Source organism: Cebidichthys violaceus, unplaced genomic scaffold (assembly GCF_023349555.1).
Source record: "Cebidichthys violaceus isolate CVI_PGR_0920_01 unplaced genomic scaffold, fCebVio1.0.p SCAF_9, whole genome shotgun sequence".
Classification (NCBI taxonomy): Eukaryota; Metazoa; Chordata; class Actinopteri; order Perciformes; family Stichaeidae; genus Cebidichthys; species Cebidichthys violaceus.
The window spans coordinates 25,792-53,074 of NW_027176975.1; the positions used below are offsets into that span (position 1 = coordinate 25,792).

Below are 27,283 nucleotides of genomic sequence, written 5' to 3' on the forward strand. Positions count from 1 at the left end.
TCTGAGCAACAGTCTGAATAAACACAGATTACCAATTCCTTGTTTGATCAGAGTTTACTTTATTTTGAAAGTTTAACATACAGGAAGTTGAAAAGTGCGTGAACAGCAGTCTCACGTCGTAATTAAAAAATCAATGACTGATCAAAATCTCACTATGAAATAAAAAAGTTCACATTTCACACAATCAATATCATCATCATCATCATCAACAAGCAGGGGGCGGGGCTAATAGACACTGGTTAATCTGCAGGCGGGCTAATATCAGCAGGTACACCGGGGCGGAGCTAGTATGGTACACAGGGGAGGGGCTAGTATCAGCAGGTACACAGGGGGCGGGGCTAATATCAGCATGTACACAGGGGGCGGGGCTACACCTATGCAGCTAGTTTCTATTTACACACTGTTTAAACTCTTCACAGTGAGTGATGTCACAGTGATGACATCACTGTGACAGAATCAAGATGTACACTTCCTGTTCAGTCTCTCGGTCAATAGGAACGATCGTCCACCATTTTTCTTTTCAACAACACATTTGTACAAACATTAATTTAAAGAGTTTAAATACAGCAGGTTCAACTGATCTCAGGTCAGTTTGTCAGTGAATCAGATCAATTATAAAATAAAATATTATGTTTCAAGCACATAAAACATAAATGCATCATTTTGAGCTCAAATGTGAAATAGAATAATTTAAGGATAAATTATTAAGATTAATAAATTTCATCAAAAGATTAGGATTTAGTTTCTTTTATCATTTATTGTAATTACTAAACTCATGAAAACATGAATGTGTATTTCAACAAATGAAGAAATGATTAATGTGATAATCTGGATCTCCAATAAATACAAAGGATATACATATGGATCAGAGCTCCACAGAACGGGACCTGTCTAATGTCTGGGTTCTGATATTACACATGATCTGTGTTTGGGACCTGTCTAATCTCTGATCTCTCATTTATGATGTCATTTCTCAGTCACCAGTAGAGCCTCTCTTCCATCGCGTCATCTGATTGGCCGAGATACCTGAAGAGTTAAACTGTCCAATGAAAAGCTGTTACCTTCCTTTAGAGACGTCCTCACTGGTGGAATACTAGACTAGCCGACTACTCTGCACAAAGCCTACAAATACAGACACACAGAAGCCAGAGAGGGAGACAGACAGGTAGATAAGTCACAGCTGGTAGAGTGAGACAGGAGGTCAGACTGCTGCCGTCTGCACTCTGATTACTAAAATGTGTTTAATAGTAATAACAATAAAATGTGTTTAAATCAGATCTCAGATCAGAATCTTTAACCTTTTTTCTATTTTTCTACATTTAAAGACGTGTTTCACATTCATCGACCAAATAATAATAAATAATAAATATCCGTAAATCAAAAGAGGCGGATCCTGAGATGAGATTCACCTGTCTTACACTTCAGCACACAGACAGGCAGAGCACATACACCACAGACAGGCTGCTGCTGAAACCATAGCAACCAACGTGTTGACATTCAGCGATCAAAGGTCATAGAGGTCATCGGGGGGGGGGGGGGGGGGTCAGAGGTCAAAGGTCATAGAGGTCAAAGAGCAACATCATTTAAAGGCCGTCCACACCAAGAAAATAATTATGATTTTAACATTGGACAGCCAATCAAAATCCTTCTAAATGAACAGGAAGTCACGTTAAACACGTCATGTTCAACATGGCAGCTGATCAATATTCAATCAATAATCCCGACCCAATTATCCATATATATTATGTGTATATATATATATATATACACACGTTACATCGAAGTGCTGCGAGGAACCAACATGGAATAAAAGGAACAAATGTAAATGTTTTCGTGGTCACAAACATAGAACAATACAACATGTATTCATATTCTGGTTCTTATGAATTAGAATATGAATAATAAAAAAACAGTTGCTACAGTTCATGAGTTTCATACAATAATTAATTTTATTTTCTGTTTTATAAAGTGAAGGAAAATCATTTCCTTAATAAATGTTTCATCTGATGTTATTGACCAGGAAACGAACTGATTATGATTATTATTATAATTAGAATTATTGTTATGAATATGATTATTGTTATGATTGTGATTATTGTTATGATTATTATTATGATTATTGTTGTGATTATTGTTATTGTTATGATTATTGTTATTGTTATGATTATGAGCATTGTTATGATTATTAAGATTATTGTTATGATTATTATTATGATTATCATTATTTTCATTATTATCATTATTATTTAAATATCTCTCTATGTACATTTGAATGTGTAGGAAACATCAGAGAGAGACGTGGACAGCTGGACTAACCCCTAAACCCTAACCCCTAACTCCTAACCCCTAACGCTTAACCCCTAAACCCTAACTCCTAGCCCCTAACTCTAAAAACCCTAACTCCTAACCCCTAACCCCTAACTCCTAACCCTTAACCCTTAACCCCTAAACCCTAACTCCAAACCCCTAACTCCTAACCCTGGATGTGTTTATCAGTGTGGACGCTCACATTGGTTTTAGTTCTTGGAGTGGACGGCCTAGAGGTCTGGTGGAGGTCGTTAAAGGTCCTACTGAGGTCTGATGAAGGTGGTATAAAGGTCACGTGAAGGTCATATGTAGGTCATGGCACCTTTGGCACTGCTGTCCAGGAAGACTTTGATGTAGGAGGTGGGGACGTATCCCTCCTCCTCCAGGTTCCTCCGTACTCTGGTCCAGCCGTCACCTTTGTCCTCTTCCACCACAGAAAGTAGTTCTCCTTCCACCATCGACAGAGTGCCTTCATTTTGTCCTGCAGAAGATCAGAAACATGTTCAGACCATTGTAATGATCCATAACAACCTGTAACGACCTGTAACAATCTGTAACGACCTGTAACGATCCAAAACAACCTGTAACGACCCATAACAAGCCGTAACGACCTATACCGATCTATAAAACCTGTAACGACCCATAATGACTCATAACAACCTGTAACAGTCCATAACAACCTGTAACGACCTGTAACAATCCATAATGACCCGTAACAACCTGTAATGACCCGTAATGACCCGTAACAACCTTTAACGACCCATAACGATCCATAACGACCCATAATAACCTGTAACAATCCGTAACGACCCGTAACGACCCATAACGGCCTGTAATAATCCATAACAACCTGTAACGATCCATAACGACCCATAACGGCCTGTAACGACCAACCCATAACAACCTGTAACAAACTTTAACGATCCTTAATGACACGTAACGACCCGTAATGACCTGCAATGACCTGTAACGACTCGTAACAACGCCTAGGCAACAAGGTCTGAACCTGAAAATGTCACTGAGTACCTATTAGTCAGCTGATGTGCAGTAGTAAATGTAGTAGTAGTATATGTAGTAGTAGATGTAGTGTAGTAGTAGTAGTAGTACAGTAAACAGTACCTTGGAACGGGTAAAGGGACTTGCAGGTGCCAATACTCGGTAACGGTTCTTCATCTTCAAAGTCATCATCAAACTCTGAACTACGAGATTTAAATTGAAGCTCTGCACTGTGGTCTTCAGTGTAGCTGCCGTCAGGACTGAAGAGAGAGAGACAGGTAGAAGGAGAGAGAAACAGGTAGAGGGAGAGAGAGACAGGTAGAGGGAGAGAAAAACAGGTGGAGGGAGAGACAGGTGGAGAGAGAGACAAGTTAAAGCATGCTTCGTCGATAATCATTGAATCCTTTCAGTACCACAGGAGTATCAATATAATAATCAATAATCAATAGTCAGTAATCAAGAATCAGGAATCAAGAATCAAGAATCAAGAATCTAGAATCAATACCTCTCCCTGCTGGCTGGACTCCGGTCTTCCAGCTGTTTCAAGCTGCTGCTTCCTGGAGTGTCGACCTGAGAATTTAACCCACAACTTCCACTTTGTCTCCGACTGCTGAGGTCACAAGCTTTGGATTCGGCCTCCAAGAGCCACGCCTACAGAGTTCAAGTACATGAAGTCCTGGGTTAATGTGATACTGGACAGGTACATGAAGTACTGCATTATTGTGGTGCTGGATAAATACATGAAGTACTGCATTACTGTGGTACTGGACAAATACATGAAGTACTGCACTACTATGATACTGGACAAAATGTCCTGTGTCCTCTATGTGGTGCTCTGGTGCTAGAGGACGTCATACTGCTGTTTATCATGTACAGCGTGTACTTTTAATATAAATGGGATGACTTTTTTTTTTTTTTAAACAAAATAATATTAGAGTCGTCAGCCAAGGATCGAAACGCCGACCTTGCGGTTTCCGGACGACCCTCTCTACCCATTGAGCCACGGCCACCCCTTCATGTTGTCAGTAGATGGCACTATCTACTATGTACTATGTGTATAGTACTATGTGTGTACTATATGTATAGACAGTACTGTGTGTACATAGTATTAATGGTATAAACCTGGTTCCTCCTCAGCTCCTCCTCCAGTCTCTGTAGACTTTGTTTCACTTCTTCCAGTCGAGGCTCCAAACTGCCAGCGTCGCCCATCTGAGGATTTTGTTCATAAACTTCCCTCATTTTCAACAGAGCGTCTCTGAAACAACAGAACAATAGAAATATTTACTTTTATTGATGATATGAATGAATACAATAATCAATAATAGATCAATATTTCCCAGAGTTAACTGTAAACTTTCCTTTGAGATGTAAAATGTTCAAAGTTTCTGCTTTTGTTGGGTTTGTAATGTACAGACAATGTTTATCTCAGGAACTATTACCAAGAAGTATTAGCAAGAAGTATTACCAAGAAGTATAAATAAGAACTATAACCAAGAAGTATAACCAGCTAGAGTATTTTCTAGCTCCCCCACACACACGCACACTCCTACCACAGATTTGTTTGTTGATTTTAGATAGCGTGCATAATTGTATAGTTGTTGTTAGTTTTAGATATTAGTTGACTAGATCATTATTTTTGGAACTTAATAAACTCTGTTATACTTTAAAGAGCAGCTGTCTGTGATTACTTTGTGCATGTGTACTGTGATAACAGCTGATATGTGGCCTGTGCTCAAATTCAAACCTTCACTTTCACTCTGAATGTGTTACAGTACTTTGACTATTGACATTGTGAGTGAATACTAATTATGAGACTTAGTTTATAGTGTGGTTATTGGTCCCTGTTCTCAGGGTGGTGCCCCGTTATTATTAATAATTGTCCGTAAGTCTATTGACATTAATAATTATATTGATGTCAATAATAGTTTTCATATTGCTGATAACCAAACACGCTCCTTTTCGTTCCCAAAAAGGTATTACCAAGAAGTATGACCAAGACATTTTACCAAGAAGTTTTACCAAGAAGTATGACCAAGAAGTATTACCAAGTAGTATGACCAAGTATTGATCGGGCCCTCGCAACTTCATGCACGTCGAGGGTACTGGCAGGACTCTGGGTGACGCGGCCATGCATTTCTGTGACCATCATACACTGCGTGCACAAGTTAGATGATGTTTCCTGCGTCAACCAGCAGCGTAGCAAGATTATGTTGCCAGGTCTTAAGCCTCGAAATGTTTTGAGTGTACCTCCGATACAATCAGAAATGTAAGCCTGTTTAGATCATTAAGAAAATGAATGTGCGTGAATGCGCCTCATTACATTTAGCAGACGCTTTTATCCAAAGCGACTTACAATTCACTGTAGACACAGCTACGGGAGCAATTTCTTTGGGGTTAAGTGTCTTGATCAAGGACACATTGACATGAGACTAGTAGAGCAGGAGCCAGGGATCGAACCACTGCTCTCCACTTAGCCACGGTCACCCGCTTCAGTGTTTGTAACATAACAGACTGTCAGTTTACTGGGATGGGGTTCAACTCCCTGCAGTGTCCTGCTGATTGTATTTGGACTTACATGAAAGTTAACAGAACAGTAGTGTCATTTGCTTTTACTTGAACACTTTAATTTAACACTGTTTTCATTTTAAGCTCTTCTGTAACTTTAGATTGTAGTGTGAAGCATTCATTATAACATTTAACCTGATTCTCATGTAGAAGCTCTGGACAGATCATTTATACTAATGCCCACTGACATGGTTTGAGAACCACTGTTGTCTAACTTTTGCTCTCCAAGCATCTTAGTTTGCACATATTTAGATCAGAGAAGTCTTTTTCTCATGGTGTGACCACAAACCCTTTTATTAAGTTCAGTGTTTGGGCCGCTGTAATTATAGAATCCTGCTTACGTCCGTGGTTGCCAGTAGGTGGCGCTATGGCTATGAGTTAATATTGGCATGCAGATGTCCTAAAATCATGACAGTAATCAAGCATGTCAACTTTGGGACAGTTTTGACAAAGTACAGTTGAGTTACAACAGCTTGATGGATGATGGCGAACCATGTAAAATGGCCGCTACACCAAGTCCATGTTTGATGAATTCTAAACTTTTAATCACAAAGGTCTTTAGATTGTTCTGACCAAATTCTAAGCTGATCTCATTAATTACCTAGGACTAGTTCGTAGTACAGCACCTGGAAATGGGAAAAATACACAAGAAATTCATACAAAATTAGAAATGGCTGACTTCCGGTTGGGTTTAGAGCATGGACCCCTAAGACTTTTTTTTAAATCCACATGTGATACATCTGCTTACCAAATGTTCTAGGTGAAACGTTCTGCGAGGGCTGCATCGTTGAAATATTGTAGGGGGCGCTATCGAGCCGAGTTGCCACTCTGAAGCATTAAAATCACATCAGATAACTACAATCAGGATTTTAAATGTGTGTGACAAGTTTGATTTTGTTTTGAGTATTTTTAGCCCCTCAAAAACACCTTTGTTTTTCATGGCGAGGAATGCGTCGCCATGGCAACGGCATTTCACGAAACAAAAAGCTTTGAGTAACTTTTAATCACAAAGGTCTTTAGATTGTTCTGACCAAATTCTAAGTTGATCTGATTAATTCCCTGGGAGGAGTTCGTTAAAGTAGAGCGCCTGGAAATTGCAAAAACGACACTAGAAATTCAGACTTAATTCAAAATGGCTGACTTCCGGTTGGGTTTAGGGCATGGCCCCAAGAGACTTTTATTTAAGTCCACATGTGATACATGTGCCTACCAAATTTTGTTAATCTATGTGAAACGTACTGCGAGGGCTGCTTCGTCGAAATTTTGTAGGGGGCACTATTGAGCCGATTTAACACTCTGATTGAATAAAATCATATTATAGAACTACATTTTGGCCTTGTGATCTGTGTGTCAAGTTTGCTTGTGTTTCGAGCTTTTTTAACCTCTCCAAATGACCATCGTTTTTCACGGCGAAGACTGCGTTACCACGGCAACGGCGTTCGACGAAACATCAAAAGCTTAGAGAACTGGCATTATGAACTTCTTACATTTGTGTGGAACTAATTTGATGTTGATCTGATTTTCCAACTAAGAGAAACAAGCCAAAGTACAGACTTTAACTTACTGTTGCCAGTAGGTGGCGCTATGACTATGATTCAAAATTGGCCTGCAGATGTCTTCAGGCCTGGAGTCTTATCAAACATGTGAAATCTGGTAAAGATCTGATGATGCGGAGTCGAGTTACATCAGTTTATTCGTTCATGGCGAGGGATCGAAGCCGCCATGTCGCTGCCCTTCGACAACTTCTTACAATCTTCACAATGAAGCATTATCAACATCTTAAGGCTTTTCTGACAAAACTTTAGAGGGATCGGAATAATCTGTGAGGAGCAGGATGTCAAAGTACAAAACGTACAACTTCCAGTTGCCACTAGGTGGCGCTATTACTATGATTCTAAATTGTCATATACATGTGTTCAGGGTCAGGATGTTATGACATCTGAGAAATTTGGAGCAGATTAGGCAATGTACAGCCGAGTTACAACAACTTCCTGTTTCATGGCGAATGGTGTTTTTTTGCCGCCATGCCACGGACACATAGTTCGATAACTTTTTGATCTTTGAGTATCGTTTTACTGCCAAGGTCTCAAGAGCATACTGACCAAATCTGAAGGCAATCGGGTTTAACCTCTAGGAGGAGTTCGTTAAAGTACGGCGCCTTGAAACGGTCCAAAAACGTCATAAAATTCAAAATGTCCGACTTCCTGTTTGGTTTAGGATATACCTCCTTTTGACTTTTTTGTACGTCCCATCACGTTCCACATACCTACCAAATTTCATACAGCTAGGTGAAACCCAAAGTTGGGGCTACTCTGTAGGGGGCGCTATCGAGCCAATATGTCATGCTGCAGCTGGACACCCCAATAATACTGGAATTTTCACCACGACTGAATTTTGTGCCAAATTTAAAAAAATTCCCAGTATCCCAAGCACCTCCTTTTTGCGATGAAACTGGTACGATAATAATAATAAAAAACATTAGAATAACAATAGGTCCTCCGCTCCGACTACGTTGGTGCTCGGGCCCTAATAAGCATGACCAAGAAGTTTTAATAACAGGAATTTTTACCAAGAAGTATCACTAAGAAGTTTTACCAAGACGTATTACCAAGAGGTATAACCAAAAAGTATTACCAAGAAGTAACTCTATGCCGTGTGTGTGTATATGCGTGTATATGTGTTTTGTATATGTGTATCATGTTACAAAATGTTATATGTTGGCCAACAATGTAAATTTGTTCCTGAAATGTCCTCCTCGAGAAAGGTGTTGTCAGTAACTTCGCCACCAAATCCATTTCTCCTCCTTCAGCCATTGAGTGTTAAAAAAATCAAAGCTAGGTTAAAAAAAATAATCTACACCAAGCAAAACGCCAAAAATGTATCTTTCAACTTGAACTGTTACTACTACTAATAACTTCTGCTAGCTGCTTCAGCGTCACAACAGTGAGCTAGCCCACTGACCAATCACGGCGCACGTTAATGCTGACGTACTTGGAGGCTACTTAGAATGCTCTGACATGTCAAAGAATACGCCCAACATGTCAAACTAAAAATCTGATTGGTTGAACACTATGACAATCAACAATATCGTCTCCATATACTTTAATCTGTAAGGGTTATCCAGCAGGCCTCGGGCCTCTCTCCTTACCTAGAGACATAGAGGTGAACTCTGATTGGATCAGAGCTCTACTTAAAACAAGCTGCACTGGAAGCAGAGCAACTGTGGAAGACAGTAGCTGTGCAATGAGAAAGTAAGATAATGGGAAAAATAATTATAATACATGTATTGTATTTGTGAAAAATTATAAAATTATATAATTATATAATAGCTATAACTTTGTGATTCTGTTTAGGCCAGCAGAGAAGGCTTTGCTGGCCCTGACGGCCCACCACTGATGTATATAATACATGTATATTAGGGGTGTAACGTTACACATATTCGTATTGAACCGTTCGGTACGGGGCTCACGGTGTGGTACACATTACGAACCGAACAATATGTTTGAATAATACTTTTGCATTTGAAAAATAAAATATAGCTGAAATTGGTGGAGCCACTGCGCTCAAACATGGCAACCCACCCGACGTAACACAATGTCCTTCCCTGATTGGTCACGCTCCTGTCACGTGACCCTTTCCTGGATGTTCACAAACAACAACAGTCTTGACCAACGATCGACTACCGGGTTAATTCAACATGAACAACTGATGATGGGTGTTGTTGACCTTGTTGTCTTTACTAGCAGCTGTTGTTCAGTTAAAGTCTGCATTTCTGAGGAGGAAGCAGCTGTTATTGGAGCGATTAGTGAGCGGCGTGTCCAGCGGAGCCCTACGGAGCGGACGTCTGAAGTCACGGTTAGCGGCTTTAGGGAGGACGGACACAAAACGGAGGACTTTCCTTTTCTTATTATTGTTTATTTCGTTCTGTACAACAAGTTAACACATAAACTATAAAAGAACAAAACATGAAATGCTCTCCCTGACAGAGACTTCAGCCTCCAGCAGAGCTACGAGTGAGAAGAGAAACAACGACACAGAGGAAACGAGTGAGAGACGAGTGATGACCTCATTTATGGACCATAATCTAGTAAACCTAGTATGTGTACGTACGTGTTAATATTAATGTAAATATGAGGTGAGAGAGATAGAGCAAGACCCCCAGCACTGTAACTAAGACTGAAAAATAAAACTTCTAAAATTTTACAGGAAATGTGTCTGTTTGAGTTTATAGAGGATCAAAACACGACCTTTCATTATTAAAGACTTTATTACTCTGTCGTATTATTTGAAGTAAGCAATAAATCTACTTCCTGTTTACACGGTGACCATCACGCCCAGTGTGCGTGAATAGTCACGTGATGTTCGTTACAAACTCTCCGCAGTGTTTCGGTATCTGTTCCCTCCTGATTCAAACAGGACTAAAGGTCTATCTCTACTCTGAGTGATCAACCAGGCTGTACCAACATGCTGAATGCTACTGAGCCCTGTGACACTACTCCTTCACCAGCCCGTTTCTCCAGACCATAATTCCTGCTTTGTAAAAGAAAACAAAAACAAACAGAGAATCAAATCAGACACGCCCCCTTGAGAGTCTCTCCTGAGAGGATTTGGCATTTCTGCTTTTTTGCTGTATTGAAAACGTACCAAAACGTACCGAACCGTGGCACCACTGTATTGTATTGAACCAAACCGAGAATTTTGTGAACCGTTACGCCCCTAATGTATATATATGTATATATACTGTACGAAGATCGTAGAAAAATATGAAAGCATAAAAGTATAACTACTATAACCTGTAACCTGTTTGATTTAAAAGTATAACTGATTTAACATATAAACTGTTTTATTTCATGATAGAAGTGATAGAAACATATAACTTGCTTAGACACTTTATGTAACATAGTCACTTGAGTCTGATATAGTGCTTCCGGTTCTAACAGGACCAAACCAGTTACAACCAGTTACATTCTGTTGCTGACTCTGCTACAAGATGTTTCCTGTACGTGTGACGCATGTGATTAGGGAGGTACTAGCCTCAGAGTAGCAGAAAAGAAGCAGAAAAACTGTGAGATTCAGCTTTTTCCCCTGTTGTAGAGACCGGGATAGACTTCTTTAATAGAAGACAGATACCCATGATTAAAAGTCAGGATAGTTAGCATTAGTTTTAGTATCACTGAGACTGTTTCATTGAATTGAAATTGTTATATGTGATTGCTTTGGAAAAACTTTAATAAAACCACAGCCTTACCATTTGTAAGTGACTGGAAACTAAAGACTTGGAACTATTTGACCCTCTTCCCCTGTCCGTTAACCGTGTGATACAGATGTGACGTTCATGCTACAATACGTATATATGTGTGTATATATGTGTATATATATATATGTATGTACTGTATATGTACATATGTGTGTATACATGTGTGTATATATGTGTATATACATGTATATATATCTGTGTATATGTGTGTGTAGGTGTGTATACATGTGTGTATATATGTGTATATACATGTATATATATATGTGTGTATATGTGTGTGTAGGTGTGTATACATGTAAGTATATATGTGTAAATGTGTGTGTACCTCTGCTCTCTCTCTCTCTGGATCTCCTCGTTCATGTTGTTGATTCTGGTTTGAAGTTTCTTTCTTCTCTGTTCGGGAGGAAGATGACTGCAGTCTGCAGGACCGGAGCCCTGCAGCAGATCATGATGCCACACACGTCATGGTATCACATCACATCACATCACATTATATTATAGCTACACACTGAAAATCATAAAATAATAATAATAATATTGATAATAACAATAATAATAATGACAACAATAGTAAATGTAGCTTCATACACCTGAGTGTTACAGACAGACAGGTGTGATACTGACCAGTTTAAGTGACAGCTGTCCAATCAGAGAGGAGCATGAAGGAAACATGACAACATGAACAACACAGCTATGGGCTCAAATACATGAGTGTGTATTTATATGTCTATACATATATATAAGTGTGTATTTATATGTCTGTACATATACATGAGTGTGTACCCCTCTCTTGAGGCTGCGCAGACACTGCTTCCTGGTTCTGGAGCCAGAGCTCATGAGGTCATTCAGCCGCTGTGTGATTGGTTCTCTGGAGGCAGGGGGCGGGGACTGGGGACTGTTGGCTACTCCCCCAGGTGAAGGTGAGGTCGGGGGTGGAGGGGGAGGCTGCCGGGGGGAGGAGAGGAGGGTCAACAGCTGGAGAGAGAGAGAAGTGTGGTGAGTACAGGTGCCTCCTCCAGGTGTGTGTACCTGTCGTGTGTGTGTACCTGGTGTGTGTGTGTGTGTGTGTGTGTGTGTGTGTACCTGTTGTGTGTGTGTGTGTGTGTGTGTGTGTGTGTGTGTGTGTGTGTGTGTGTGTGTGTGTACCTGTCGTGTGTGTGTGTACCAGTCATGTGTGTACCAGTCGTATGTGTACCTGTCGTGTGCGTGTGTACCTGTTGTGTGTGTGTGTGTGTGTGTGTGTGTGTGTGTGTGTGTGTGTGTGTGTGTGTGTCTGTGTGTACCTGTCGTGTGTGTGTGTGTGTGTGTGTGTGTGTCTGTGTGTACCTGTCGTGTGTGTGTGTGTGTGTGTGTGTGTGTGTGTGTGTGTGTGTGTGTGTACCTGTCGTGTCTGTGTGTGTCTGTGTGTGTCTGTGTGTGTGTGTGTGTGTACCTTGTTTTTCCGGATGAAGGGCCAAAGCTTCCTGCTGTGTCTCCGCCCCTCCATTCGGTTGTCTAGGTAACTAGATTCAGAGATGCTCCTCCTCATGGTGGAGCTGTAGTCATCAAACTCTACATCACCTGGAGGGTCGAAGCCCGATTTATACACCTCCACCACCTGCCGGGTGTCCTACACACACACACAGACATACACACACACACACACACACACACACACACACACACACACACAGAAATACACACACACACACACACATACATACATACATACACACATATACACACACACACACACACACACACACACACACATATATACATATATACACACACACACACACACACACAGACGGACACACACACATCAGAATACACGAACCCTTTGAAATATTCAGGTCTGAAATAAACCAAATCACATTGAAGGAAACAAAGAATGTATTGAAAGTAGAAGTTATCAGTGAATGTTCCAGTTAGAAAAAGTCTCTTCTGGTGTTTCTAACCCTAAACTAACCCTAACCCTACACAAGATAACCTCAGGAACAAAGCTGGATTGGATTTTTGTAGGTTTCAAGAAGACTATCTATCTGTCTGTCAGACAGACAGACAGATAGATAAAGACCGACAGGAGTGACCTGGTTGACTAAGACCTGGTCTAATAAGACCTGGTCCACTAAGACATGGTCTAATAAGACCTGGTCTACTGCTCCATATTCAGGACAGGACACTCTCAAGGTTGAACAAAGACCGCTATGGTTCAGCACTTTATACCAACGTTGAGCGTGATCTTGTTCTGTGGTTTGTTTCAATAGGAACCAGAATCTCCACCTGAACTACCAGATTTGAGCCCAGAAGAGACTCACCATCCTGGGCTGGATTCCCTCTGCAGCATCCATCATGACGTCCAGACAGCGACTCGCAACAGGAAGAACTTTTCTCTCAGCTTCAGCTGATGAACGCATCGCGTCACAGATTCGCTCAATGCGCCGCTCCTCCATGTCCTGGATCCGCTGAAAACACAGAAACATGAATATACTTAGTGTGTAACTGGTACCAGAGTGTAGTACTGTTGTTTTATCTGGTGTGTAACTGGTACCAGAGTGTGGTACTGTTGTTTTATCTGGAGTATAACTGGTACGAGAGTGTGGTACTGTTGTTTTAAATGGTATATAACTCGTACCAGTCTGTGATACTGTTGTTTTACTTAGTGTATTACTGGTACCAGTGTGGTACTGTTGTTTTACCTGGTGCATAACTGGTACCATGGTGTGGTGCTGCTGTTTTCCCTGGTATATAACTGGCACCAGGATGTGGTACTGGTATATAACTGGTACCAGTGTGTAGAGGTGTTGGTTTGCCTGGTATATAACTGGTACCAGGGTGTGGTACTGTTATTTTACCTGGTGTATAACTGGTACCAGGGTGTGGTACTGGTATATAACTGGTACGTACCAGTGTGTAGAGGTGTTGGTTTACATGGTATATAACTGGTACAAGGGTGTAGGGGTGCTGGTTTACCTGGTGTATAACTGGTACCAGGGTGTGGTACTGGTATATAACTGGTACCAGTGTGTAGAGGTGTTGGTTTACATGGTATATAACTGGTACAAGGGTGTAGGGGTGCTGGTTTACCTGGTGTATAACTGGTACCAGTGTGTAGAGGTGCTGGTTTACCTGGTATATAACTGGTACCAGGGTGTGGTGCTCCTGGTGTACCTGGTGTATAACTGGTACCAGTGTGTAGAGGTGCTGGTTTACCTGGTGTATAACTGGTACCAGGGTGTGGTGCTGCTGGTTTACCTGGTGTCTAACTGGTACCAGTGTGTAGAGGTGCTGGTTTACCTGGTGTATAACTGGTACCAGGGTGTTGAGGTGCTGGTTTACCTGGTGTATAACTGGTACCAGTGTGTAGAGGTGCTGGTTTACCTGGTGTATAACTGGTACCAGGGTGTTGAGGTGCTGGTTTACCTGGTGTATAACTGGTACCAGTGTGTAGAGGTGCTGGTTTACCTGGTGCATAACTGGTACCAGTGTGTAGAGGTGCTGGTTTACTTGGTGTATAACTGTTACCAAGGTGTGGTACTGCTGGTTTACCTGGTATATAACTGGTACCAGTGTGTGGTACTGGTATATAACTGGTACCAGAGTGTGGTACTGTTGTTTTACCTGGTATATAACTGGTACCAGGGTGTGATAGTGCTGGTGCTGGTCCTGGTTAAACTGGTTTAAACTGGTCACATAGTCTTTCCTGGACTCTTCAGCAGCTTGTTTTTTCTGTTGAGCCGTCTGCCGAGCCTGAAACCACGAGAGGATTTTATACAAAATATATTAATACATATAATGTTAAAATAATTTTGTGTCCCAGCGGTGTGCATCACTTTTTTAGTGTCCCCTGCTTTACATTATTGTGTGAGCTACGTGCAGCGTTTCTGTATTTGTAAGAGTTTCCTCATTTTACAGTATATTTTTTTAATGCTGCCCATGTGTTGTCACATTGGTGATTTTTTTCTATTTGAAACATTGGGCTCATAGGGCCACTGTAAATAACTCTAAATAACTGTAATAACTATAAATAACTAATAACTGTAAATAACTAATAACTGTATTAACTGTGAAGTAAAAAACTAATGACTGTAAATAACTAAATAACTATAAATAACTGTAAATAGAATAACTGTAATAACTGTAAATAACTGTACATAATTATAATAACTTTAAATAACTAATAACTGCACATAACTGTAAATAACTATAATAACTGTAAATAACTCATAACTGTAATAACTAATAACTAACAACTGTATTAACTGTAAATAACTATTATAACTATAATAACTGTAATAACTATACATAACTAATAACTGTATTAACTGTGAAGTAAAAAACGAATAACGTATATAACTGTAAATAACTGTAATAACTTTAATAATTCTAAATAACTGTAAATAATTATAATAACTGTAAATAACTAATAACTGTAAATAACTATAATAACTGTAAATAACTAATAACTGTAAATAATTATAATAACTGTAAATAACTATAATAACTGTAAGTAACTAATAACTGTAAAAACTGTAATAACTGTAAATAACAGTAATAACTGTAAATAACTGTAATAACTATAATAACTGTAATAACTCTAAATAACTGTAATAACTGTAATAACTGTAAACGTCTGCTCAAACACACTCCAAAATCTAATAAAAAACTAATGGAATTACATATATTGAGTTTTAAAGAATTATGTGAAAGGAACTTACCTTCAGTGAGCAGCGCTGACAGACGGACAGACAGACAGACAGGAGTGCAGATTAGTTAGATATCAGCACTGATGTTTCACCAAAATAAAAGTTGAACTCCGACAATGTTGATGAGGTTAGTTTCACTTTGTCACAGATCAGATATCTGAGATACAGAAAGTAATATCAGCTGTTTCATTCATTCACACATTCATTGGCTCATTCACAGCTGTGCGATCAATAGGATCAATAACATGTTGATGGAACTCAGAATAAGATTAGTACTATCAACAGAACTACAGTACTCTCAGATATCCACCTTCTCTCCGTCCGTCTTGTTGTCCAGGTCGATTCTGTCGGAGACTTGCTGAGCTCGCTCCGCCTCCTTACAGTCACGCTCATACCGACGTTTACTCTGCTCAGCAAAATGACAAGTACACAAAAGAGAAATAAATACATCACGCAGAGCTCTAATTTAGTCTTTGTTTTGTGAATGTGGGCGGAGTTAGTGATGTAACGTTGTGGACGGGTCAACAGGTGTTGATAGGTGGGGTTGGAGGCGTAGCATTTGTGGGCGGTCAACAGTCACCCCCCTTCTGAAGAAACCATCACTTGACCCCTCGGATGTCAAGAACTTCAGACCGGTTTCTCTTCTACCCTTTCTATCCAAAACACTTGAACTTGAACACTTGAACTAGCTTGTTGCACTTATTGTATTTGTATTATTTATAGCACGAACTGTTTTTCTTGCTTCTGCACTGTACTTTGGCTCTGAGTTATGCTCTGCTTCAGGCTCTTAGATGCTTGTTTGGAAAAGGAAATGTACTTATGACTCCTGGTGACTCGTAGTTCTTTTGATTACCAATGTTGATGCACTTATTGTAAGTCGCTTTGGATAAAAGCGTCTGCTAAATGACTGTAATGTAATGTAATGTAACGTGCTGTCTTTAACCAACTGTCTTCCTATCTCCACCAGAACAGCCTCTTGGACCCCCACCAGTCCGGGTTCAAGGTGGGTCACTCGACAGAGATAGCCCTCCTTGCGGTGACAGAGTCGCTTCGCGCCGCGAGAGCGAACTCTCTCTCCTCTGTCCTGATTCTCCTGGACCTGGCTGCGGCGATCGACACTGTGAACCACCAGATCCTCCTCTCCACTATGGAGGGGATGGGCGTCTCAGGATCTGCACTCTCCCTGTTTGCATCCTACCTGACAGGTCGATCCTACCAGGTGACGTGGAGGGGGGCAATGGCGGAACCACGCATGCTGACTACGGGGGTTCCACAAGGTTCAGTCCTGGGCCCCCTTCTCTTCTCGCTCTACACAACATCTCTGGGTTCTGTTATTCGCTTGCATAACTTCTCTTACCGGCTTATGCCGATGACACCCAGCTGGTCTTGTCATTTCCCCCCAGTGACACCCAAGTGGAGGCACGCATCGCTGCGTGCTTGGCTGACATCTCGAACCTGGACAAAACTGAGCTACTGTTCCTCCCGGGGAAGGGTTGCCCGCACCGTGACCTGTCCATCACCATTGATGATACCGTGGTGACGCCAACTCGGACTGCGAGGAACCTGGGTGTGACCCTGGATGACCAACTGTCGTTCTCAGCAAACATTGCATCGGTTACACGCTCCTGCAAATTCCTGCTCTACAACATCAGGAGGATTCTCCTCTTCTTCACTGACCAGACGGCGCAGGTGCTAATCCAGGCGCTCGTCATCTCCCGTCTGGACTACTGCAACTCTCTACTTGCCGGAGCCCAAGCTTCTCCAGAAAGCCGCAGCTCGCCTGGTGTTCAATCGCCCCAAGTTCTCCCACACAACTTCCCTTCTCCGTTCTCTACACTGGCTCCCTATAAGAGCTTGCATCCAGTTTAAGACTCTGGTGCTAGCCTACAGGGCAGTGAAAGGAACAGCTCCTTCCTATTTCCAGGCCATGGTCAAGCCCTACAACCCCGCCCGACCACTTCACTCTGCTGCCTCGGGGCGATCGGTCGCCCCATCGCTCAGAGGTCCCTGCGGCCGATCGACCCGGTGACGGCTGTTTTCTGTCCTGGCCCCACAATGGTGGAATGAGCTACTCACTGACATCAGGACAGCAGAGTCACTGCCCATCTTTCGGCTGAAAACTCACCTCTTCAAGAAGTACTACTCTGAGCCTTCCACTCAGCACTTATTGTATTCATACTAGTTTGTTGCACTTATTTGTATTCGTTTGTTTCTGCACTGTGCTTTTTTCCTTTGCTTTTTTCCACAGTGGTGGAATGAACTTCCCACTGACGTCAGGACAGCGGAGTCGCTGCCCATCTTTCGATGCAGGCTGAAAACCCACCTCTTCAGGAAGTGCTACCCTGAGCCTTCCACTTAGCACTTATTGTATTCATACTAGCTTGTTGCACTTATTGTATTCGTATTACTTATAGCACTAACTGTTTTTCTTGTTTCTGTACTTTGGCTCTGGTTTATGCTCTGGTTCATGCTCTTAGATGCTTGTGTAAGCAAGGAGATGCACTTATGACTTCTGGTGACTAGTAGTTGTCTTGAATACCTATGTTGAATACACTTATTGTAAGTCGCTTTGGATAAAAACGTCTGTAATGTAATGTAATGTAATGTAATAGGTGTTGGTGGGCGGGGTTAGAGCTGTAGCGTTTGTGGGCGGGTCAACATCTGTTGGTGGGCGGAGTTAGAGGCGTAGCGTTTGTGGGCCGTTCAACAGGTGTTGGTGGGCGGGGTTAGAGCTGTAGCGTTTGTGGGCGGGTCAACATGCGTTGGTGGGCGGGGTTGGAGGTGTAGTTTTTGTGGGTGGTCAACATGTGTTGGTGGGCGGGGTTAGAGGTCACTCACAGATTCAAGTTGTTTCCAGGAGCTCTCAATGTGCTGCTGGGTACGGCGGCCATCTTGGAAATGCTGCAATAACAAAACAAAAAATAAACTAGTCAACACATTTTTAATTCATAGGTCAGACTTCTTCTTCTGTTTAACATCATCTTTAATTAGTTTATATTTCATTTCATATCTTATTATGTCTTTCTTTTTCTTTTTAGAAATTAGAGATGAAGTCTTATTTTCCGTGTTTGTTGTTTTTGTATTTATTCTAACGGAAAATGTAGATTTTCTTACACACACACACACACACACACACACACACACACACACACACACACACGACACACACACTTCATTGTCTCCATTAGTTCCACCCAGCAGCTCTGAACACTGGAATGTGTGTGTCAATGACCCAGTTTAACTCTGTGTCTGTGCATGTGTGTGTGTGTATGTGTGTTTGTTATGAGTTGTCAGAGACTGACTGATACTTCCACGTTTTGTTCATCAAGATAATCTCACTCATGTTAGAATAGTAACTACATTCAGAACAAATATTGATCATATTCACTAAACTCTCTCCATTATTTATTTATCCAACAAGAAAAGGTTCTCAAACTTTTTAAATCTGGAAACTAAAAATAAAACATGAAGTACTTTTTACTTCCTTATATTATTGTACTAGTTAATTAACAAGTAAAGGTTTAATTCCTAAAACATATAATGAGCTGATGAAATAGAATAGAGAGCGAGGCTGAGCCTAAAATCTTTAGCTCCGCCTCCACCAACTAAAAGAGTCAAAGCTGCTCATCAGTAATTCAACAATATTAATATTATATATTAATATATATAAGAGTTAAATTATACAATTCATATATACTGTACATTTAGCCAATAACTGTGTACTTCTACTGAAGTAATATTTTCAAAACAGGACTTTAACTTGCATATAAAATATTAACGTGTGGTATTAGTACGTTTACTAAGTAAAATTCTGATGAATTCATTGTCAGAATTTCACTTTTACTCTCAAGTTCAAATGCTTTCTGTTGCTTTTGTCTTTTTGTCCAAAGAGTCTCTCAATGATTCCATCATGTGAAATGAATGAAAACACATCTGTATAAATGTGACGATGAAACAAGAGATAGAAATAAACAACTGAAGTCACTTTGCTCAGATTTTATCTGAATTATTATTTGTTGTCTGTGAGCTGAACTCAATAAGTGGAAATGAGACATGATGTGACTTTAAGTGTATCAACACTTTGGTTTTCAGACACACTTTTCTTATTTAGTGATCAAGATCGGTAAAACAAAAAAATGGCTGCTATCAAACAACAACACACAATCATGAACAATTTAATTTAATTAGGCTGACAAAGTTTTAGATCTGGATCCATAGAGGACACCACAAACACCACAAATGTGAACCCATAAACCAACATTCTCTCTGAGCAACGACAAAACAGCCTCTTGAGAAATAAAAGCCACCATTTTGGATCTGAATAATGTGAAAACAGTGATGGGAAATTTGGGTTTTTATTATTATAATTATAATTTATTATTACCATTATTATCATTATCATTATTATTGTTAACATTATTATTATTATTATTGTTATCATTATCATTATTATTATCATTATTATTACATTATTATCATTATTATTATCATTATCATTATTATCATTATTATTACCATTATTAACATTATTATCATTATAATTATTATTATTATTATTACTATTATCATTATTATTATTATTGTTATCATTATTATCATTATTATTACCATTATTATCATTATTATCATTATTATTATTATCATTATAATTATTATTACCATTATTATTACCATTATTATCATTATTATTATTATTACCATTATTATCATTATCATTATTACTATTATTATTATCATTATTATTATTGTTACTATAATTATTATTATTATTATTATAAATGAGCAAGATTGGTCAAAAGAGATGGTTTCAGTGAGACCAGCTGAAGACACCATCTCACTTTGTGAAGACGCTCGCTGCTGCTTTATCATTTATTTATTATATTATCTTTGACCACGAGAGGGTTTGAGTGTTTGCAAACATAAACTAAATCATATATTACGCCTCTGAAACCTTTACTATCGTCACTGAGCTCTTTTTCAGGGTTGATGGGCCTCATTCCCTGTTTGCTTGTTTGTTTGTTTACTCACAGTCTTCCTCTCAGCCTTTACTTCCTGTGTGTATCGTGTCAGTTCACACACGATCTGTGTGTTGAGGTTCTCAGCAAGTTCTTCTCTCTGAATGGCGAGTTCACTCAGCTGACGGAGAGTCGCTGAAAACGCCAAACACCAGGTGTACCTGCAACAACCAATGACAAGCCAGCTGTAGCTTAGTGAACCAATCAGACATATTAAAGCTGCTGTCTCATTAACATATTAACTCCACCTGTCGATGTTGTTATTGTCACTCTACACACCACACATTCATTCTCACTGAGGCACATTTATAAAGAACATTGAGAGAGAAACACAACGGCTGACCTGCTCTCATCCTCTCTGCTCCTCTTGGGATGATACTTCTTAGACAGACTCCTGCAGACAGACAGGAGGACAGAGAGACAAGGTGATGTATAGGTAACATACAGGTGATGTATCAGTAACACACAGGTGATGTATAGGTAACATACAGGTGATGTATCAGTAACTTACAGGTGATGTATCAGTAACACACAGGTGATGTATCAGTAACATACAGGTGATGTATCAGTAACAAACAGGTGATGTATCAGTAACAAACAGGCGATGTATCAGTAACACACAGGTGATGTATCAGTAACACACAGGTGATGTGTAGGTAACACACAGGTGATGTATAGGTAACATACAGGTGATGTATCAGTAACACACAGGTGATGTATCAGTAACACACAGGTGATGTATCAGTAACACACAGGTGATGTATCAGTAACACACAGGTGATGTATCAGTAACACACAGGTGATGTATAAGTAACACACAGGTGATGTATCAGTAACACACAGGTGATGTATCAGTAACATACAGGTGATGTATCAGTAACATACAGGTGATGTAAAGGTAACATACAGGTCATGTATCAGTAACAAACAGGCGATGTATCAGTAACACACAGGTGATGTATCAGTAACACACAGGTGATGTGTAGGTAACACACAGGTGATGTATAGGTAACATACAGGTGATGTATCAGTAACACACAGGTGATGTATCAGTAACACACAGGTGATGTATCAGTAACACACAGGTGATGTGTAGGTAACATACAGGTGATGTGTAGGTAACATACAGGTAATGTGGAGGTAACATACAGGTGATGTATCAGTAACACACAGGTGATGTGTAGGTAACATACAGGTGATGTAAAGGTAACATACATGTGATGTATAAGTAACATACAGGTGATGTATCAGTAACATACAGGTGATGTAAAGGTAACATACAGGTGATGTAAAGGTAACATACAGGTGATGTAAAGGTAACATACAGGTGATGTGTAGGTAACATACAGGTGATGTATAAGTAACATACAGGTGATGTAAAGGTAACATACAGGTGATGTATCAGTAACACACAGGTGATGTATCAGTAACATACAGGTGATGTATAAGTAACATACAGGTGATGTATCAGTAACACACAGGTGATGTATCAGTAACATACAGGTGATGTATAAGTAACATACAGGTTGATGTATAAGTAACATACAGGTGATGTATATGTAACATACAGGTGATGTATAAGTAACAATCAGGTTGATGTATAGGTAACATACAGGTGATGTATAGGTAACATACAGGTGATGTATCAGTAACATACAGGTTGATGTATAGGTAACATACAGGTGATGTATAGGTAACATACAGGTTGATGTATAGGTAACATACAGGTGATGTATAGGTAACATACAGGTTGATGTATAGGTAACATACAGGTGATGTATAGGTAACATACAGGTTGATGTATAGGTAACATACAGGTTGATGTATAGGTAACATTGAGGGTTGATGTATAAGTAACATTGAGGGTTGATGTATAGGTAACATACAGGTGATGTATAGGTAACATTGAGGGTTGATGTATAGGTAACATACAGGTGATGTATAGGTAACATACAGGTTGATGTATAGGTAACATTGAGGGTTGATGTATAGGTAACATACAGGTTGATGTATAGGTAACATACAGGTGGTGTATAGGTAACATACAGGTTGATGTATAGGTAACATACAGGTTGATGTATAGGTAACATACAGGTTGATGTATAGGTAACATACAGGTTGATGTATAGGTAACATACAGGTGATGTATAGGTAACATACAGGTGATGTATAGGTAACATACAGGTTGATGTATAGGTAACATACAGGTGATGTATAAGTAACATACAGGTTGATGTATAGGTAACATACAGGTGATGTATAGGTAACATACAGGTTGATGTATAGGTAACATACAGGTGATGTATAGGTAACATACAGGTTGATGTATAGGTAACATACAGGTGATGTATAGGTAACATACAGGTTGATGTATAGGTAACATACAGGTTGATGTATAGGTAACATTGAGGGTTGATGTATAAGTAACATTGAGGGTTGATGTATAGGTAACATACAGGTGATGTATAGGTAACATACAGGTGATGTATAGGTAACATACAGGTGATGTATAAGTAACATACAGGTTGATGTATAGGTAACATACAGGTGATGTATAAGTAACATACAGGTTGATGTATAGGTAACATACAGGTGATGTATAAGTAACATACAGGTTGATGTATAGGTAACATACAGGTGATGTATAGGTAACATTGAGGGTTGATGTATAGGTAACATACAGGTGATGTATAGGTAACATACAGGTTGATGTATAGGTAACATTGAGGGTTGATGTATAGGTAACATACAGGTTGATGTATAGGTAACATACAGGTGGTGTATAGGTAACATACAGGTTGATGTATAGGTAACATACAGGTTGATGTATAGGTAACATACAGGTTGATGTATAGGTAACATACAGGTTGATGTATAGGTAACATACAGGTGATGTATAGGTAACATACAGGTGATGTATAAGTAACATACAGGTTGATGTATAGGTAACATACAGGTGATGTATAGGTAACATTGAGGGTTGATGTATAGGTAACATACAGGTGATGTATAGGTAACATACAGGTTGATGTATAGGTAACATTGAGGGTTGATGTATAGGTAACATACAGGTTGATGTATAGGTAACATACAGGTTGATGTATAGGTAACATACAGGTTGATGTATAGGTAACATACAGGTGATGTATAGGTAACATACAGGTGATGTATAGGTAACATACAGGTTGATGTATAGGTAACATACAGGTGATGTATAGGTAACATACAGGTGATGTATAGGTAACATACAGGTTGATGTATAGGTAACATACAGGTGATGTATAGGTAACATTGAGGGTTGATGTATAGGTAACATACAGGTGATGTATAGGTAACATACAGGTGATGTATAAGTAACATACAGGTTGATGTATAGGTAACATACAGGTGATGTATAGGTAACATTGAGGGTTGATGTATAAGTAACATACAGATGATGTGTAGGTAACATACAGGTGATGTATAAGTAACATACAGGTGATTAACTACCTGATCTGTTTGGCGTAGCTCAGCTCGATGTCGGCTCTCTCTTTAACAAACTTGCTGTATCTTTCCAGGAAGTCAATTCCCCAACTGGTGTGTTTCTCCAGGTTATCAAACTGGTCCTGAAACAGTATTAGTAGTATTAGTAGTAGTATAGTTAACCATATACTGATATATGTACACTTGACCTATATACACACTGATACATGTACACGTATATATATATATACGTATATATATATATATATATACATACGTATATACATATATAGGTATATATATATATATATATATATATTCTGTATATATATGATAATAAACTGAAACTCTTTGGGTTTCACACTGTTGGTCAAATAATAATGACATCATGATTAACCTTTAAATCATCAGCTGAAGCTCTTCTGTGGTTCTTGAATATTTGTATTTTGTACCAAACATCAAAGGAACATAAATCGTTGCATGAAGAACATTTTACTTTAACCTTTTATTTACCTAAATGATCTTTTATAATTATTGTTGGTTTGGTCTCTGTGGTGCGATGCGTACTCGTCAATGCACTTCTTCCTAAAGATGTTCTTAAATGTAAACATCATGAATCATCATCATCATTACTTATGATGTTTAAACCAGATGTAGAGGAGTTAGACCCTCAATCTGTAAACCAGTAAATATGAAGTGTTGATCCTCAGGAGGACATGTATACGAGGCTTCATTCATTCATATATATAATATATAATATATAATCATGGTATTAATAAGTTTGAGGACTGGGTCGCTGCAGCATCATGACGACGCAGAGCTGTCGTCACTCACTGTGTTGCTATGGCAGAGCAGACAGAAGCACGAGGGCCTCTCACACTCACTCACACACACACACACACACACACACACACACACACATACACACCGACAGGCCGCCCGGTTACCGGCTCGTCCCCGACAGGTTCCCGGTTAACGGTCTCAGGTGAGAACAGGTGTACGTACCCACAGCTCGGTGCCCCAGTTGCAGCTCATGGTGTCCGGTCAGCTCCTCGCGCTCCGCTCCGACGATCACCTCGAGCTCCCTGCCGCGCGCATCCTCACCTTGTATCGGTCTGTCTGCGCCTCTGTCTGCAGCGACACGAGAGCAGAGGACGCGGTCACGCGCAGCGCGTCTCCCCGGAGGACCCTTTGTCATCAGTGAGAAGATGCTGAGATTGTGTATATGTGTATACTGAGCATGCGCAGTGTGTATGTGTATACTGAGCATGCGCAGTTTCCGCCCCGCCCTGCTGTCCCACACAGAACAATAACTGCTCCAGAATACTAAATAGACATCAATAATCAATATTTACATGATACATGTAGTGATGCTATTAACAATGATAATAATAATAATAATAATAATAATAATAATACAGAGCCGACTGACAGTTGAGATTACCTCCAGCAGGCAGCGCTGTTCTCTCATCATCACATGTTCTACAGCACCGTCAGCAGTGACGTCATCACAGCCGTTGTCATGTCACACATTTCATTTTCACATAGCTAAAATAAATAAATAAATAAATATATATATATATATATATATATATATATATATATATATATCAGAATGAGAAGTGCATAACATTAAACATTAAACAATAAACAGTGCAAAAAATAGAAACTTATTAAAAATTACAATAAAATATACAATATAGTGCACAAACAAACATAACAGTACTATAAACAAGAATGATGAAGTGTAACGTTAAAGTGTTGAGTGTATTTAAATAAAGAAACAGAAGGGAGTGACCGGTAGGAGGTTGTCCTGGGGATGACAGAGTCAGAGTCAGTGGGGGTCCCGGGCTTTGTTAATGAGTCCAACTGCAGACAGGAATAAACTGTTGATGTGACGTGAGGTCTTGGTCCTGATGGACCTCAGCCTCCTGCCAGATTGAAGGGGCATGAACAGTTCATGTCCAGGGTGAGAGGGGTTGACTACAGTCCTTCTTGCTCGCTTCAGGGTCCTTGAAGCGAACAAGTCCTGGAGGGACGGCAGATTGCAGCCGATCACCCTCTCACAGAGGGGATGATGCGCTGCAGTCTGAACTGGTCCTTGGCTGTGGCTGCAGCGTACCAGACCGTGATGGAGGAGCAGAGGATGGACTCAACGATGGCGGTGTAGAAGTGCACCATCATTGTCTTTGGCAGGTTGAACTTGAGCTCTAGGTGGTTCAGACCGCACCAGGTCACCAGATGGTCAGTCTCCCACCTGTAGGCGGACTCGTCCCCACCAGAGATGAGTCCAATGAGGGTGGTGTCATTCTTGAACTTCAGGAGCTTGACGGACTGGTGACTGGAGGTGCAGTTGTCGGTGTACAGGGAGAAGAGCAGAGGGGAAAGAACGCAGCCTTGGGGGGAACTGGTGCTGATGGTCCAGGAGGCTGAGACGTGTTTTCCCAGCTTCACGTGCTGCTTCCTGTCAGACAGGAAGTCTGTGATCCACTTGCAGGTGGAGTCGGGCACGTGCGGCTGAGAGAGCTCGTCATGCAGCAGAGACGGGATGATGGTGTTGAAAGCAGAGCTGAAGTCCACAAACAGGATCCTGGGGAGTCCAGATGCTGGAGGATGAAGTGGAGGGCCATGTTGACTGCATCATCTACAGACCTGTTGGCTCTGCAGGTGAACTGCAGGGGGTCCAGGAGTGGGTCGGTGAGGGTTTTCAGGTGGGAAAGGACCAGACGCTCAAAGGACTTCATGACCACAGAGGTCAGGGCGACGGACCTGTAGTCATTAAGTCCTGTGATCCTAGTTTTTTGGGGACGGGGATGATGGTGGAGGCCTTGAAGCAGACTGGTACGTGGCATACATTGAGAATTTTATTTAGTTATTTAGCTTGTACTTCCTGGTGTTAAATGTTTGTATTTATATTGAATAAATATGTTTGATCATTGATCATCTACTGTGAGAGTCTCTTCATCCTTCATCTTCATCCTCATCACATGTTC

At 40.2% G+C, this 27,283-nt stretch overlaps 1 protein-coding gene across 4 annotated transcripts; it reads right to left on the minus strand.

Annotated features, from left to right (window-relative positions):
- Positions 1–39: 39 nt before the first annotated feature.
- On the minus strand, positions 40–25,506 carry LOC137867317 (formin-binding protein 1-like). Of its 4 annotated transcripts, none has more exons than XR_011102166.1 (18): positions 25,296–25,506; positions 24,318–24,433; positions 21,172–21,222; positions 20,842–20,989; positions 18,652–18,714; positions 16,124–16,219; positions 15,826–15,840; positions 14,729–14,857; positions 13,426–13,572; positions 12,558–12,734; positions 11,909–12,100; positions 11,750–11,764; positions 11,451–11,560; positions 4,426–4,558; positions 3,809–3,954; positions 3,427–3,563; positions 2,510–2,788; positions 40–1,122 (listed from the first exon to the last, which is right to left on the minus strand). XR_011102166.1 is itself a non-coding variant. In XM_068703852.1 (18 exons), the coding sequence occupies exons 1-18, from the start codon at positions 25,323–25,325 to the stop codon at positions 1,094–1,096; spliced, it is 1,863 nt and encodes a 620-aa protein (XP_068559953.1). In that variant the 5' UTR covers positions 25,326–25,506; the 3' UTR covers positions 40–1,093. The 4 variants fall into 4 exon arrangements, 3 of the variants coding, with proteins under 3 accessions (XP_068559953.1, XP_068559951.1, XP_068559952.1); XM_068703852.1 differs by having other exon boundaries at positions 2,630–2,788; positions 11,909–12,070; XM_068703850.1 differs by having other exon boundaries at positions 2,630–2,788.
- Between the last annotated feature and the right edge of the window lie 1,777 nt (positions 25,507–27,283).